Here is a 17,959-nt window from a genome sequence, read left to right on the forward strand (position 1 = left end):
CTGAGAATGAATTACGGCCAATTTAGTTTTTCGCTATTGCAAAGCTACCTGTTCCCCATACAACAGAATGGGGAATTTGTTTATAACATCTTATAAACATAACTGGCCCAGGGAATCAGGTAGGAAAATAAAGTTTAGTATGCCTGAACTCAGAATCTAAAGATGCATCGTTTAGTGAAGGTGATTTTTACATTCAGTGTTTGAAAATACCACTTTTAGAAAGTAGGTATTTTCTTGCTCAATCATCCCATGTGCCTCTGCTGGAATGTGAATTGCCTGTTTGGGTTTTGGATGACAGACGGATGTGGAGCAGGACTGGCTCCAGATAGTCTAGGTGGGTCCAGTTTCATTGACGCGACCCCTTTCCCATTACCGATGGTATCCCTCCCCTGGTTTTGACCACCCCCCATCCCCTCCTGAACCCAGTCCTGAAGAAGACCAGCAGCAGAGGCCCTGAATTTCCCTTATCGCGTCGAAACGTCGACGGTTATGTCCCCTTGTTTTGAGGCCTAGACCTAAACTTTTCCTTGCCCTTTGTCCACAAATCATGTGTATATAAATTGTACGGTTAGGCTGTTTTTTGTTTGTTCAACTGAAAAATTTGTATTTTTAGTTGTACATATTAATCTCAATCTTGTCCTTTGAACTACTTTCACTCTCATTTCACTTGAGCACCCACTTTTTTCTTACTCTTACTGCATTCTGCAGTTTTCTTTTAATGTGTAATTAATTTATGAATTTGTTTTCTATGAGAATGATCAAACAAGATTGATTGTTTTTTGATCTAGTATGTGTTGGGTATATTGAACTAATACCATTTTTTGGACACACAAAGAAATACATCTCCTGCTTTTCCTTTGTGGATCCACTCATTCTAAAAAAACAAGGTAAACATCAATTGGCGTTCTGAGTTTTTTGTCTAGGATCAATTTGTTATATATATTAATCGATACCCAGGTCCTTTGACTCACTGGGTTAACCCCATTGTATTAATGGCAACAGAAGAAGAAGCAACCCAACGACGTCGACGACGACACTGCCGACCGTGTCTTGAAGACACCGCCACGCCGCACTGCGACCCTGGTCTCACCGATGGCGCCTGCTGACGCCACCACCAAGCCGCTGCTCGCACAGCGACCTGTGGGCACCGCACTCTGCACCACCTTGCTTCACGATGACGCCTTGGTATCCCCGACGACGACGCTCCATGCCGAAATCTACGCTGCTACTTGCACCGTGGTTAGTGGGCACCACTCGTAAAGTTACAAGACTCATCCCGCACCGCAGCCTTTGCCTACCAACGCAGGCGCCATCGACTTCCGCTCGTCAGACGACGACAGCGCTTTAGCAACGACTACGATGCTGCTTGCACCGCGACCTGCCAGCACCGCGACGAGCAACGCATTCTCTTCGCACCGCGACCCTGGTCTCACTGATGATGCCATCTGATGCCGCCACCGAGCCGCTGCTTGCACCGCGACCCGAGGGCACCGCACGCCACACCACTGCACTTCGCACCACATCACCCAACGCCTACCGACACCAGCGCTCCTGAATTCACCAGAGAGGAGTTTGATCTGCAACACGTGTGACTTCGAGTGCCCAGACGACTCCTGCACTGACCACCGGAACCGATGCCTGCGGACGTCGTGCTTTCAGAAGCTCAACGAGAGGTCGCCGACGCCCTGCATTTCTAAAAGGTACTGTTTGCAGGTCTTCCTGACACCGTAGCTGGCCTGCGACGCCACTGTCAGCCAGAACTGTTTGGATTTGTTTGTTCACAACGCCGTGATATCCCCGGACAGAGCTATCGACATCAAGGAACTGTTTTTCAAGCATATTTTAATAACTGAAGTTTTTTAAGTACTGTATTGAGGATTTTTATCATTTTTGGTCCTGTCTTAAGTATATAAAAATATTGGATATTTTTCTAATCTGGTATGGTGTCCTTTTGTAGTTCTTACACTGTATTACTGCTGGTTATGTGCAAGTGCTTTACACACTGCCACTAAGATAAGCCTGAATGCTCGTGCCAATCTACCAAGGGGGTGAGCAGGGGTTATTTTAGGAGTGTAACTCCCTTATCCGGACTAGAGTGGTGGTTTCTGCCTGGTTTTGGCACCTGCCCTAGCCTACCAAAAATCCAATTTCTAACATTGGTTGTCAGCGGTGAGGATAGGACTTGCATTTGCACTTGACTTACTGTGATTGGTGTGCGCTACTACCATATCGCAGACCATTTAGTGTCATATACAGGTTCATTTTCTTTTTGGCCAATTTTTGATCTTGCCAGTTTGAACTTGCTACTTCATCATGCCAGAATCATGAGCATCACTTGTTGCATCCCTGGAAATTGCCTTTGAGGAGGATAGGTTGGAATCCTACAATGTTAGGGAATTGAAATCAATTTGCAAAAACCTAAAAGTCCAAGTCGGAGGCCTCACGAACAAGGAGGAGCTACAAAAGGCACTGAAGGTCTGGGTAGCATCCAGACATGCCAGAGAGCAGTTTGGTGATCTCAGTGGAGAGGCAGAGGAGCCTATTCCTTGGGTGGATGTGCTTTTGGGAGGGGGGAACTCTCCAGGCCAGGCAGCAGTGGCCTGTCCCCAGGAGAACTGGAGGACAGGCAGGAAGCAAGGAGAGTTGCAGTAGAACTTGAGAAGCCTAAGTTAGCCATGGAGGAGAAAAGGATGATGTTAGAGCATGAGTTCAGGATAAAGAAGCTGGATCAGAGTAGAGCCAGCTCAGATGGTGGCAGCAACCTGTCAAGACAGGCAGACAGGATTGTGCACATCCCTAAGAATGTAGGCAAAGAATTCAAGAAGGGTTATGACATACAAAGGTGGTTTCAGGGTTATGAGGCAGCGATACACATGAATGGGGTCCCTGAGGAGAATTGGGGTGCAGGATTGTGGCCTCTCTTCCCAGAAGAAACAAGGGATACTTTAATTGCTTTGGGTATCCAGACATGAAGGAAGCCCTTCTCACTAAGTATGGTCTCACTCCTGAAAAGAACAGGGATCAGTTCAGGTCCAGTAAGAAGTCTGATGCCAACACTTGGTTGGGATGTGTAGATATGTTTTGCAGGTCACTGGATGGTTGGGTGAAGGGCAGTAATGTGACAGATGTTCAGGAGCTCTACAATTTGATTGCATGGGTCCAGTCTATGTTTTGCAGATCTGCATGAGCACCTACTTGATAGTAAGCTGACTAACCCCAGGAAGCTTGCTATGGAGGCGGACCACTGGGTGAGTACCAGGGTCCACAGGAAAGCGTATGGGGGAGACTCAGCCAAAGGTGGGCAGGGTCCCCAGAAGAAAAGTGGGAGGTTCTCTAGAGGGCCCCCAAACTAACACCCAGGGTAAAGTTCCCATCCCCCAGGAGATAAGCAACAAGGGGTTTCGTCAGCAAAGCCTGCTGAGACCGGCTCCCAAAAGTGTTTTGCATATGACCAGGTGGGTCACATGAAGGGTTACCCCAAGTGCCCTAAGGGGACACAGCCACCCTCCAGTGGGCAGCCCAAGGTGTTGGCTAGTGTAGCGCTTGGGGAGGAAGAGTACCCACAGGAGGGTGGGGACTCCACAGAAATGACCCTCGTCTCACTAGGGGACAGTGAGATGGTCCCAGAAAACCCGGTGCCCCCTAACATAAATAAATACAGCACCTGGGTGACCATCAATGGAAAAAGGATAGAGGCTCTCAGAGTTACTGGAGCCAGTGTGACCTCAGTCCGGTGTCACCTGGTCTCGGAGAAGCAGGTAGACCCAGGGGCCTTCCACCAAGTCATTGCGGTGGACAATTCAGAGCACCAGTGTCTGGTGGCGCAGGTTCCCTTTGAGTAGGGGGGGGGTCTCAGGTCCCTTGAGGGTGGTTGTGAGCCGTTCCATGCCTTTACATTGTCTGCTAGGTAACGACCTGAAGCAATCCTTATGGAAGGATGTTGAGCTCAGGTCTCACTTGGAGATGCTTGGGTTGTCAGAGTGGGCATGCATGTCCACTCGGTCAATGGCAGCCAGAGAGGGTGATCAAGAGGACTTGGAGCCTGAAACAGTGGCCCAAGTCCCTGCCAAGAAAAAGGCAAGGGGAGAGGGAAACCGGCCCCTAAAGTTCCCACAGACCAGGATGAGGCGGACCTTGAGAGAGACGCCACGGTGCCTACAGGGGAGCAGGTAGCTGAACTGGAGGTCATCTCTGAGCTTACCCATTGGCAGCAAGAAGGGGGTCCCACCAGGGAGGAATTCTGCAAGGAGCAGAAGGAGTGCCCTTCTCTGGAGGGTCTGTGGCAGCAGGCTGCAGATCAGGCAGCTGGTGATCAGTCCGGCTCACATTGGATCTACTGGGAGAATGATCTCATGTATAGTGTAAGGTCGCTGAGCCTGGGTCAGCCCATGCGCTGGTGGTACCCCAGCGCTTCAGGACCTTCCTACTGGGTCTGGCTCATGACATGCCTTTGGCAGGACATTTGGGGCAGGACAAGATCTTTGACAGGCTTGCACTTCTTGGGTGCACTTCTTCTAGCCCCAAATGTGAAGGCAGTCAGATGGACATTGCAGGTCTTGCCAAACTTGCCAGGCAAGTGGTAAGAGTGGGAGATAGGTCAAAGCTCCTCTCCAACCTTTTCCAGTGGTTGGAACGCCCTTCGAAAGGGTAGGGATGAACATTGTTGGGCCACTGGATCCGAAGACAGCCATAGGCAACAGGTACATCCTGGTCTTGGTGAACCATGCCACCCGGTACCCGGAGGCAATCCCTCTCAGGACAAAGGTGCGCCAGTGGTGGGCCAGGCATTGATGGTGATCTTTTCCCGAGTGGGGTTCCCCAGAGAGGTGGTTTCTGACTGGGGGATCAATTTCATATCCAAGTATATGACATCCCTGTTGAAGGAATGTGGTGTAACCTACAAGTTCACCACCCCCTAACCCCCACAAGGTAATGGTCTGGTGGAAAGATTCAACCAGACCTTGAAGGGCATGATTAAGGGACTAACAGAACCCATGAGGCATAAGTGGGACATCCTCTTGCAGTGCCTTCTGTTTGCATTCAGGGCGGTACCACAGAAGTCTCTTGGGTCAGTCCCTTTGAGCTTCTGTATGGTCACCCTATGAGAGGACCTCTGAGTTTGGTGAAGGAAGGCTGGGAGGTAGCTCCCAGGAAAGCTCCCCAGGATGTGTTTAGCTACACACTGGCCTTTAGGAACCAAACTGCCCGCTTCAGGAAATTTGCGCAGGTGAACCTAGTAGCCAGCCAGGAAAAAATGAGGAAGTGGTATGACCAGAATGCCACTCTGGCCGAATTTCAACCTGGGCAAAAAGTGTTGGTCATGGCCCCAGTGGAACGTTGTGCCTTGCAGGGCAAGTTGACTGGGCCATTTGAGGTGGTGGAGCGCAAAAGTGATGTCACCTACCTGGCGGATTTGCGGGCTCCTAGGAACCCTTTGAGGGTCCTCCACATGAACTGCCTCAAGCCCCACTTCGAGAGGTCCGAAGTGAGCATGCTCTTGGCGACAGATGATGGGGCAGAAGAGGAGAGTGAACCTCTCCCTGACCTCCTGTCTACCAAGGAGCAAAATGGATCATTGGAAGGTGTTCTCCTCTCCCCTACACTGACTCCAGAGCAGAAGAGCGACTGTCACCAGTTGTTGGGACAGTTTGCTCCACTGTTCTCCCTGACCCCAGGTGTTACTCACTGGTGTACCCATGGCGTGGACACCAGTGACAGCCCTCCTGTGAAGCAAAAGATTTACATGTTGACTGACCGGGTCATGGCCAGCATTAAAGAGGAGGTCTCTAAGATGTTGGCGTTAGGGGTGATCGAGTCTTCCAACAGTCCTTGGGCAAGCCCAGTGGTGTTGGTCCCAAGGGCTGCCTCTCCAGAACTGCGGTTTTGTGTGGACTACCGTGGGCTCAATGCCGTCACCAGGACTGATGCACACATCATCCCCAGAGCTGATGAGCTCATTTATCGGTTGGGAGCTGCCAAGTTCCTCAGCACATTTGATTTAACGTCTGGGTACTGGCAGAATGCCTTAACTGATGGGGCCAAGGAGAGGTCAGCATTTTCAATGCCAAAAGGACATTACCAGTTCTGGGTGATGCCCTTTGGGTTGAAGAATGCCCCTGCCACCTTTCAGAGGTTGGTCAACCAGGCATGGTTGGGCTGCAGGATTTCAGTGCCGCCTACCTGGATGGCATCCCAGTGTTCAGTTCCAGCTGGGAAGTACACTTGCATCACCTCGGTGAAGTGCTGAAGGCACTGCAGAGAGTAGGCCACACTATCAAGGCCAGTAAGTGCCAGGTCGGGCAGGGTTCGGTGGTGTACTTGGGACACCAGGTAGGAAGCGGCCAGGTGGCACCCCTACAACCCAAGATTGACACCCGTCTGGCTTGGGAGCCCCCCAAGACTCAGACAGAAGTGAGGGCCTTCTTAGGACTCACCGGGTACTACAGGAGGTTTGTTAAGGGGTATGGCACCATTGTTGCCCCCTTAACAGAGTTGACTTCCAGGAAGCAGCCCAAGAAGGTGATCTGGACTGAGTCCTGCCAGAAGGCTTTTGATGCCCTGAAGGCCGCCAAGTGTACGTCACCCGTGCTCAAGGCCCCCGACTTCTCCAAGGAATTTGTCGTGCGGACTGACGCTTCAGAGCATGGAGTGGGAGCGGTGCTCTCACAAATGAATGAAGAGGGCCTAGACCAACCTGTAGTCTTGCTTAGCCGGAGAGTACTCCCCAGGGAACAGAGGTGGAGTGCCATAGAAAGGGAAGCTTTCGCTATGGTACTGGGCACTGAAGAAGCTGAGACCAAACCAGTTGGGGACTCACTTCCGGGTTCAGACAGACCACAGGCCCCACAGGTGGTTGGTGCAAATGAGGGGTGAGAATCCAAAACTACTGAGGTGGTCCATCTCCCTCCAGGGAATGGACTTTACGGTGGAACACCGTCCTGCCACAGAATACGCCAATGCAGATGGTCTGTTCAGGTTCTTCCGCCTTAGTGAAGAGAACTCCCAGGAGGGTGGGTAGTTCTCCCTACTATCAGCTGGAGGGGACATGTGTTAGACTTGGCATCTTTTGGCATATTTCCCCAGAGTTTTTGATTTCTGACCTCCCAGTTTTGACTAGCGTAGTGTTTCTGCACACTTTTCTCACTGCTGGTCAGTGGGAAAGTGCAAGTGCTCCTGTGATAAATTGTGTTATGGATTGGTCTGTGTGCCAGGGTCTGTGAATCAAATGCTACTAGAGGGCCTGCAGCACTGATTGTGCAACCTACGTGAGTAGATCTGAAAAGATAACTCAGACCCTCCATTGCGGAGTCTGTGTGCAGTTTGTAACTGCCCTGTCGCCTTCAACTTCCCTTTTCTTACATGTCAGCCACCCCTAAGGTAGGCCCAAGGTACCCCTGTGGGCTGGGTGCAGTGTATGTGAAAGGTAGGACATGCCCTTGTGTGTGTGGCATGTCCTGATAGTGAATTACGGGCAATTTAGTTTTTCGCTATTGCAAGGCTAAGTGTTCCCCATAGGACAGAATTGGGAGTTTGTTTAAAACATCTTATAAACATAACTGGCCCGGGGAGTTAGGTAGGAAAATAAAGTTTAGTTTGCCGGAACTCAGAATCTAAAGACGCATCTTTTAGTGAAGGTGATTTTTACATTCTATGTTTGAAAATACCACTTTTAGAAAGTAGGTATTTTCTTGCTCAGTCATCCCGTGTGCCTCTGCTGGAATGTGGATTGCCTGACTGGGTTTTGGATGACAGATGGATGGGGAGCAGGAGTGGATCCAGATGGTCTAGGTGGGTCAGGGAAGGGCTGAGTAGACCAGGCTGCAACTGGAGAAGGGGGACGAGATATCCTTGCACCTCAAAGGGCCTGGTCTGCCTCTGACCATGCCATCTCCACCTCCTGCCAGGAAGTCACACCAGAGAAGGCAGAACTGGTTCTGGCTTGGCACAGACACTCTCTGCCTAAGAGATCAAAGGATTTGGGATATAAATATTGGGACCCAGACCCCTGACTTTTAGAACTCTTTTGGTTCAAGAAGACTGACAAGAAGAAGAGCTGGAGAAGCTGTGAGGAGGAACTACCACATTGCTGTGTGCTTTGCTGTGTTGGCCTGCAGTGGCTGCTTCTGCCTTGGGCAGTGAAAGGACTGGACCGAACTTTCTGCAATCTACTTTTGTGAGTTTCTCCAAGGGCTTGAGGTAGAGCTTGCCCCCTGTTCAAGAAGTCTCAGGAACAGCAAAGACTTCAAGCTCTTCTGCCCTCAGCAATGGGGACTGTGTGTTTTATGCTGCAACAGAAGGAAAAGCAACCCGACGACGCTGCCGACTCAGTATCCTGAAGAGACCGCAGAGAGCATCGCCGCCATGCCGCACCACGACCCTGGCCTCACCGACGACGCCTGCTTATGCCGCCACCGAGCCGCAACCACTGCACTCCACACTGCCTCCCTCTACAACGATGCCTTGGTATCCCTGACAATGACGCTCCACATCAAAATCTACGCCGCTGCTTGCACCATGATTCGAGGGCACTGCTCGTAAAGTTACACGACGCACCGCCCTCCTCCCGCACCGCAGCCTTGGCTTACCGACGCCGGCACATCGACTCCTGTTCGTCACCCGACGACAGCGCTTCAGCAACGACAACACCGCTGCTTGCACACTGATCTGCCAGCATCGTGACGAACACAGCATTCACTTCGCACCACAACCCTGGTCTCACCGGCTACGCCATCTGACGCTGCCACCGAGCCGCTGCTTGCACCGTAACCTGAGGGCACCGCACGCTGCACCGCTTCACTTCACACCGCAGCACCCGATGCCTACCGATTCCAGCGCTCCTGACTACAACAGAGAGGAGTTCGATCTGCATCGCGCGTAGCTTGGAGGGCCGCGACGACTCCTGCACCGACCTCCGGAACCGACACCTACGGACGTCGTTCTTTCGGAAGCTCAACAAGAGGTCGCCGACGCCCTGCATTTTTAAAAGGTACTGTTTGCGGGTCTTCCCGACACCGTAGCTGGCCCACGACGCGGCAGTCAGCCAGAACTGTTTAGATTTGTTTGTTTACGACGCCGTGTTAGCCCCGGACGGAGCTATCGACATCAAGGAACTGTTTTCAAGCATATTTTAACTGAAGATTTTTAAGTACTGTATTGTGGATTTTTTATTGTTTTTGGTCTTGTCCTAAGTATATAAAAGCATTGGATATGTTTCTAAACTGGTGTGAACTCCTTTTGTAGTGCTTACACTGTATTTCTGTTGGTTATTTGCAAATACTTTACACACTGCCTCTAAGTTGAACCTGACTGCTCGTGCCAAGCTACCAAGGGGGTGAGCTGGAGTTATTTTAGAAGTGTAACTCCCCTATCCTGACTAGAGTGGTGGTTTCTGCCTGACTTTGGCACATGCCCTAACCAACAAAAATCTAATTTCTACCAGACCCTATCATCACATGAAACTGTCGCCATGAACTAGAGCTTCATAGCACTTACAGCCATACTGTTACATTGAATGTGGCCTGTGGCAAGACAGGACTGTTGCCATGCAACTACTGACATATATGTTATTATTCCTGTTCCCCTTAAGAGAGCATATGTGTATGAGGACTGAAGTTCTCAACAGACACTGTGTGGGACTTAAGGTAAATAAGAGGTATATGTTCACTTTTCCCTCCATTTCTCTGAGTGCATATGGTCTACAGGTCATTGTATGGTTTAACCCTAAATAAGGAATCACAAATACTAAGTTACTTACTAAGTTCCCTTTGGTGGCAAAGTCAATCCTGTCCATTTTGGAAGTTAAAGAGGTTTTGGTACAAAACCTCTGGAAATAAATTGACTTCCTTAATTCTTTTTTCCCAAAATATATTTTGTTGAAGTTTAAAAGTTCTTCCTTGTAACCCAACCACTTAGAATACACACTCTGCTGCTTTGACAGTAGGAGTGACATTCTTTAATATGCTAATTTGGTTCCCTGGGAATATCCTGAGCTGATGTTACACCTTGGACAGCCCATCAATTATGCACACCAAGCAAAAAAATGCAGATGAAGGAGGGGCCAATATGTCATTATATAAGTCGCGAAAACTGTTGTAATTTAAGACCAGTATTTCTGGATTAGTAGAGCATTTTGCGAACCGACCTATATTCTAATAGGTCAGTTTGTAAACTGTCATTTGGAATGGATCACAATCTGACCTACTTAATTTATCTACATTAGCTAGGTCACAAATTGTGACTCACTTTATTGGATACAATCAGAGAGATGGTGCCCTGCAAGGCTGAGTATACCACCATGTCTGTGACCGCATTTAAATAAAGAAACGTTATTTAACACGGCCTCAAAATGAGGCTAATTTAAAAAAAGCAAGTTTTCTTTTTTAAAGGTTTCTCTGAGAGTTGGCAGTGGTATTTGGACTGTTGTCTACGTACCTAGAAACATTTTCTACAAATCACAAAGTGGAAGGGACCCCTCCCCTTTTGCACACCAACTTGGAGGTCAGAAGCTTTTCGATGGCTTGCAACTGGAATAACAGTCGCAATCTTTGATACATATAGTACAAATTTGGTAATTCGACGGTACGCCTAAGCCACACCCCTTCCAAATACTGAAGCAATATCAAGTCACAATGCCAGTTTAGGAGTCGAAAGACTCTTAACATGCGATTGATATATACGAAAAAAAGGTTGTTTTTTTGCAGATTTATAGAGCATGAACTCGACCTGAAGGTATTGGAGCACTTTACATGAGCACCAGTTATGTTACACGGAGAGCTATTAAAACATTCTTGTTCTAGCTGTTTCTCTTAGGTTTTATCTTTTCCTGTTGTGTTATGTTTCTCCTTGTCACTGCGCCGGGACGCTCCTTGGCTGGAGTAGCTGTTGCGCATAATAAATTAATATAACATAACATAACATAACATAACATAACACAAGGACACATTCATTTTTTGGTAGAAATGGGGAAATTATGTGATTTGCCCGAAATCACAGGAAGCTGAGCCAACGCGGAGGCTCAAAACTGGTTCCGCAGCTCCAAAGTCGGCAGCTCTAGCCGTCAGGCCATAACCTCTCTGAGTCAGTGTGTTTGTGATCCTAAAAGGTTAGTACATTTGGCCGTACATTTGCAGAGGCACTTTAAATCATGTCCAAATTACTCACATGACTCAGTAATATTATGTGAGTTGAGCTAGCTGCATTAGCACATGGAGTAGGCACCACTAATACATGGCATGAGATACTCTGTTGCCCTCAGCAGAGAGTAGAGTACTTTGCTGATGGTGTTTCGATGCTCGTCCAATAAACAAGTGAATAGATAGATTAGAAAGCAGAACTCACGGATATATTATCTTTTGCCCTGGTTCAGATGACTCATATGGATGGTAGGATGCTGGTCCGGGATTTGCTGAGTGGCCAGCCCAACTGTCTCGTAAGGTTTTAGATTTAAACGAAGATTTGATGATTTTGGTTGATTCTTTCACCAGAGAATCATTAATAGTATAATGACCTACACATTTAAAGAGAAACAAATAATCAGTATATGATCAAATAAAGAGTTCAACATGAATCAAAATAAAATATTGTTTGAATAGTGTAATGTTTTCTCATTTTTTTCAGGATGCATGTTTTTTTGCCGGATTTATGTAGTATGCTTAAAGGTTTCTCAAAGCAACCTTCTTTTGGACCTGAAGATAGTGACAGAATCGTTCCGAAGGCACTCGGTTACTTTGGATAAACGTAATGGCTCTTACACCTTGTGAGACAACATGAGGCTATCTATGTCCCTCTGGCAACCAATCATAAAACAACGACACTGGGCATCTTGAAGGGATTCTGCCAGTCACACTGGATCTGTATAGGTTTATCTGAGAAGTACCTCCTCACCCTCACCCTTACCTTTAGAAGGGCTTAGGGCACCACATCAACCAACAACAATTAATAATGGGACTGCTTCCTAAAACCTTTTTCCATGAGGAGGTGTGACTTTCCTGGAAATTCAGGAGACCTGTAAGCATGTTGCACTAACTCGTAAAGGAATCATTGGGAATTAGGACCTAGTTTTCCTGGCACTTGGAGCCAGATTATGACCATTTCATTTTGCAACTCGCAAATTGTGATTTTTTTAGCAACCCGCAATCAGCGAGTCGCAAAATTAAATGTACTAATGTGTCTCAGACCTACCTTGTTAATATTCATGTGGCAGTTTGCAATTTGTGACCCATTGGGAATGACCTGTAATTCCAAGGATGGTGGTCTGCTGGGGTCAGCAGACCATCATGTCTGTGATTGCTTTTGAAATAAAGGAAAATGCAATGCAGTTAAAAAAGAAAAATGAAAAGTTTCCATTTAATTTTTTAAGAGTGGGCAGTGGTCCATCTTAAAAAATGTTGGCGACCACATTCTCAAAGGGGAAGGGTTTCCTTTGGGGACCCTTCCTATTTGAGAATGGGTTACCATCTCCTTCATGCAGTTTGGCAACCGCATTCCAGTCACAAAACATTCATACATGCCACTGCGTCTAGCTATTAGCAAGGGACGCACTTAAAATCCCCCTTTCTAATAGCGACTCGCAAAACCTATTTTGTGAGTCGGTGATAGGTTATTGACTCTCAAAATGGGGTTGCTATATGCTGACAGCCATTTTAGCGGTCACAATTCTCAATTTGTGACCTCTAAAAATGGTCATGCATTTGGCCTTTGGCTCTAAAGAACAAATCGGAACACATTACTTGAATGGCTAGGAAGAAGAATGACTCTGGTCCCAATGCTCGCTTAGGGAACAGGCCACACTATTATGTCGTCCGCTTCAATCTTTGGCAAACCCTCTTGGCTAAAGCTGTTTCAGTGGCAAAGGGAATTAATATCCCTTGCCATTATTACAGGAGGCCCCACCTCATGCAGGGAAATATGCCCATCTGCAAAATCTTTTGGGAACATGTTAGGCTAACATTCACCTTTACTTCTAATTGATATTTGTGTGTCAGAAAAGGATAAGAACCCATCCTTCTCCACCCAGGAACCCCTCCTACTGTCCAAAGATGGCTTCAAGAATGCATCTGATGGCAGGATCCCTGCTGACAAATCACACTCCCATCCCACCTCACTAGGAGTTCCATTAGGTCAACCATCCTTGGAAAAATGAAAGTATGGATGGTCTACTTTAGAAAAAGACAAGCTCTGATCATAACATTCTGGATGGATGAAAATAAGTTATAACCTTTACAAAATCAGATTGTTTTGAAGTATACCTTTAAAAATGTCTATGTAGACTTATGACACGGTCAGACACAAGCAGTAAATTTACATTGTAGTGAACTAAATATACACGTTTTAGTATGCCTTACATCAGCACAGTGGCATTTTGCATCTTTCTCCTAAAATTAGCTTGCACTTCATCCTGTGGCAGGGTTTGGTTATAAACATTTATCACCCTTCTTAGAGATGCAGGTGAACAAATGTAGGTGTTGTCTTTCATATACAACACATTCTGGCAGAATGATACAGGGCCTTAATTGGAATCCTTGCTTAGGTCAAAATGGGGTTCAACAATAGTTAAATATGCTGAATTCAGATTCTCACTCCTAAAATTGGGAATTCTTGCTTTTTGCTTCATGCCCACTATAACCCATTCCTGTCTCCCAAACATTTGCTAAATGTGGATCAGTTACTCCCAGCTAGTCCACGCACTTGCTTGGGGTTTGCTGCATGAGCTCCAGGATATGTCTCTCAGGAGAAAGGCTCATCAGTCCTAAAACCTACCTAACAGTGTTCCCTGTCCACCTCGCTTAAATCACACACAACCCATCCTCAGACTCATAGCTCTCAAAGACAGAGCTCACCAGGCCACCCTTCCACTCTTGCCATTTTTACACCCATTTTCTCCCTTTACCTTTTATAACATCAGGCATGTACAAGAAGCTATAGATTAGTGAGGGTGAGAGCTGTTTGGGTGTAGACCATCTCTACTGACAATCCATACCATCTCTTCCTGACTGAGTGCGTGTCCAAATAAACTGTGATTGTGTCATCTACTCTCCCAAATAAGTTTCCATTGTAAGAAAGATTAATCTTAAATCTTTCAGAAAAGCTGTGCCAAATTTGTTGCTATAGTATGATGATAGAACTTCCAAGTGATACAATGCAAAATCACAAAGTGCCAACAGGCAGAAATTTGCCACCCTAGGCATGTGCCATTTTGCTCCTCTTCCCAACATCAGGAATGTGGCTCACTGTTAGTAGTCATTTAGCTTTACCCTTCCCAAAAAACTGGGTCTTCCAACCCACATTCTGCCACATCTGATCCATCCCAGTTCAATTATAATGATTTGGCTACTTACAGGGGGAGGGTCCCTTCAGAGGTCGCAGAGGCAGCAGCTCCCGTCTGGTTTTGGATAAAAATGCAGAATGAGCAGATACAGCCTTGTTTGGTATGCAGCAAGAAAGAGAAGCCTAGACAAAAGATAAAGCCCATCAAATTTACTTTGATTTACAAATATCTCCAATCTTCAAATAATTAAGAGATGCATACATTTCCTGCACCCCTTTAGTTTTCGTCAAAACATTGCTTTATAGTAGGAAATGGAGTAAACGATAGTGCAAGCATCACCTTTCATTATTTATTATTTAACAGTTTTAAATAACACTCAATCAGTTTGAATTATGTGGGGAGTTTACATTAAAACACTAAACACTAAAGGCCTTATTACGAGTTTGGCAGTCTTGCAGTGGCTGCCATGCCAGCGCCCGTAGCAAGACTGCCAAACCCGTAGCCAGACAGCCCGCTGGATTACGAGTTAATCCTGTGCGGGCGGTCCTGCTGTGGTGGACCCACAGTGGCACGTATCTAAGGCACATAGGTGTGTCTTACACATGCACCGCCATGAGATCACCGCAACCTGTTCCTGCACGGAAAGAAATGCACAATGTTGTGCATTTCTTTTTGGGCAGGAACAGGGCCTCTAAAATTATAGGGGGGCACAGCATGTGCCCCCCTGCATGCATTCCCAGGCCCTGAGGCAACAGGGGGTGTTGTAAGGGTCCTCTGAGTTGCATCACCGCCATACATTCTATGGCGGGCACACCGCCATGGAAATGATGGCAGTGAGGTACCTCGTAATATGCTTGGTGGTGCAACTGCGGCATCTCCAGCATATTGCTGCCTCTGACCGCTGCACAACTGCAACGGGATCACGGATTCTCAGTGGTTGCAGCAGTCCTGTGGCAGTCCAACTTCCCAAATCGTAATAGGACGGTTGGACCGCCAGTCTGGTGGTCCACAGACTGCCACTGCGACTACAACGGTCCTAATCTTAGTCTTAATCCTTAGTCCTAACCGTAGTCTTAATAAGGCCCTGAGTCCTACATCAAAAAGCAAATAGACTAAAGAAATTAGGTCAACCATTTAGTCTGCAGTGATTAGGTATCATGCAATAATCAAAAGACCAATCAAGGTGTAACAATCCAAATAAAAGTATAGAGAGACCAATAGTGAGATAAGAGAGACATTAGAGAGGAGAGAGGACTAAATTAGGAGGTCTTGCAAGAAGGGCTGGAAAAAAGGGGGAGGACAAGTTGAATACGATTGCAGTAGCAGTAAAGGGAGACCAATAGTTTAGAGACAGTAGGATAGCAAAGAGGTAGGACAAAGTGTCCATTGGAGCAAAGCCTCAAGAAATAAACTGGAGAGAGGAAGCAGGATCAAGTGCATTTGCAGTGACTGAAGTGTAAGAATATGAGAACAGAGAATATTCAGGTAGAGAGTTAGGTATTTTGAGTTACATGGTGTCTGAAGACGTGAAGCTTCAGGTACTGCCTGAAACAGTAAGGTAGATGTGATTCTGAGGTCCCATCGAAAAGAGTTCAATAAGAGTGTTGCAGCTACTGTGATAGAGTGATGTTGGCTGTATGTTGTACTGAAAGCAGCCCTTACTCCTGAGGTCTCTCATGCTACCTGATAATCTTTGGAGGTTGGGGAAGTAGAGTGGTAAGTGGCAAGGAACTGCTTTGTAGGTTAAGCACCCAATTTAGTGTGATTCTTGACTCAATCACTAGACAGTATAGATAGATGAAAATTGGGCTGATATGGTCACATTTCTTAAATGAAGAAATAATTCTAGCTGTGGAATGGAGAACCAATTTGAGAGGGTGGTGTGTGGTAGGCTCACTACTACAGCATTGGCAAAGCCCAGTCATGAAGCATGAGCTTCACATTTCAGGAGATATGGTAGAAAAATATCCCGATTTTTTAAAATTCCTTTGGATGAAAGTTTTCTGCTTTTATTGCTTTGTTTATGGGAAGGATTATGGGTAATGAAAGACCATGAATGGTTCCAGGTAAAGTTACCAAAGTTGAGAGTGGCAGTGAGAATTTGGCAAGATTCAGTTTTTTAGTTATTCAGGGTTGAAGCTAATTTTGTATTTTGGAGACAAAAGTATTAGGATTTAGTTTTAGAACATTTACAGCCATTCAGGGATGCAATCGAACAGACCAGAGGGTGATGAAGTAAAGTGGTTAGAAGGCTTTTACGTAAACCTGGGTGTCGGCATAGTAGTGGATTTTGGCCGCTGTATTGTCACACACCTTGCATTGCAAAAAGTGCGACTGAATTTGTCAAATGCTGAAGTGAGATCTGTATGTAAATGAGGTAGGAGTTGCCCTCATTCAGTGTCCAATGAACTGCATCAAGTATTTTTTTTGTAAGGAAGTTTCTATGCTATATCATATTCAGACACCAGTTTGATGAAAGGTGAGGAGGTTTTCTGCATTGCTATATTCAGTTAATCAAATAGAGACAAATTCTTTCGTTGTCTGGCTCAATCATGTGAGGGTGGAAATCCGATGTAGTTGGACAAATCCTTATAGCTGAGAATGGGTTTCTTCAATAGTGAGGTGATTTAAAATCATTTCATAGTGTCTTGGGAAAGTCCCTTACTCAAGCGATGCATTGACAATTCTATATCATGTAGTACCATATACATAGAAATAGGCTTTGATGATGTGAGATGTGATGGGACCTCTGTGGTATGTTGTTGGGGTTTTTGATGATCACACAGAGCTTCTCCAAGCTAATAGGTTTGAAAATGTCCCAGGTTTTGTGATGTTATCTGTTTAGTGCTGGGGTTTGTGAAGGTAAACTTGTTTCTGATTGTAAGGACCTTGTTATGAATGCATTCTGAGAAAACTCTATATTTGTTTGTTGATCTATTAGCGATTGATTGGATGGGGAGCAGATCCTGGAAAGAATGAATATGAATTGTGCTTTTGCTGAGTTTGTGGAGTGATCCATTTGAATCTGAAGAAAATTGGCTTTGGAAATGGTGATTGACTGGACCTTTTCCTAAGGGATTTGAGTCTTGTGAGGAGAACTGATGATTTAGACAGTATCTAGGCATTTTACAAGCTTGTGGTTCTCTACGGGTGGAGTTTAGCTCATCAGAAACCCTGGTTGGGAAGTGTTCTTATGCTGCTTCAATTTTAAGGGGGGGGCAGTGTATATAGCTAAAGAAATTATATTGGCATTAGTCTCTAGTATTGCATAGCTAGTTTTTTGTGTAAGTTTAAGTGTAACATTTGTGTGATATGTACCCCTATGGCATTCATATTAAGGTTTTTGAAGGAGATTTTCCATACCTTTTGAGTTTGCTATTTAACTGGAGTGGGGTTGTGCACAAGTGGTAACAGAAAGGGAACAGGGTAGGAGTTATACCATCAAACATGGATCACGGCTGAAGTGGATCGACATGGGTTGGTAATGGTGAGGTCTAGACTATGACCTTCGATGTGCATTAGTAAGGGAGAGTGTTGATGTAGGTTATGAAGCTGTGAGAGGGAGTTTAGCTATTTGAACTATTTGCATTTCTCATTTCCCCAGTGAATGCTGAAGTCATCTAGAAAGATGTTGTTTGAAGTAAGCATTTGCCTAGCTGAGATGTAATCTGTTATTTGCAGCACAAAGCATGC

General features: G+C 46.2%; 1 protein-coding gene across 2 annotated transcripts in view; it reads right to left on the reverse strand.

The window, feature by feature from the left end:
• The window catches only part of STPG1 (sperm tail PG-rich repeat containing 1), a 351,715-nt gene that overhangs the window by 158,537 nt on the left and 175,219 nt on the right, over window positions 1-17,959 (reverse strand). For both annotated transcript variants that reach the window (XM_078683800.1, XM_078683799.1), the window contains 2 exons: window positions 14,337-14,448; window positions 11,338-11,506 (listed from right to left, as the gene is read on the reverse strand). In XM_078683800.1, coding sequence (XP_078539926.1) covers window positions 11,338-11,506; window positions 14,337-14,448 — 281 coding nt within the window. The remainder of the gene's footprint in view (window positions 1-11,337; window positions 11,507-14,336; window positions 14,449-17,959) is intronic.

The sequence above is a fragment of the Lissotriton helveticus genome, chromosome 3_1, assembly GCF_964261635.1.
Source record: "Lissotriton helveticus chromosome 3_1, aLisHel1.1, whole genome shotgun sequence".
NCBI lineage: Eukaryota > Metazoa > Chordata > Amphibia > Caudata > Salamandridae > Lissotriton > Lissotriton helveticus.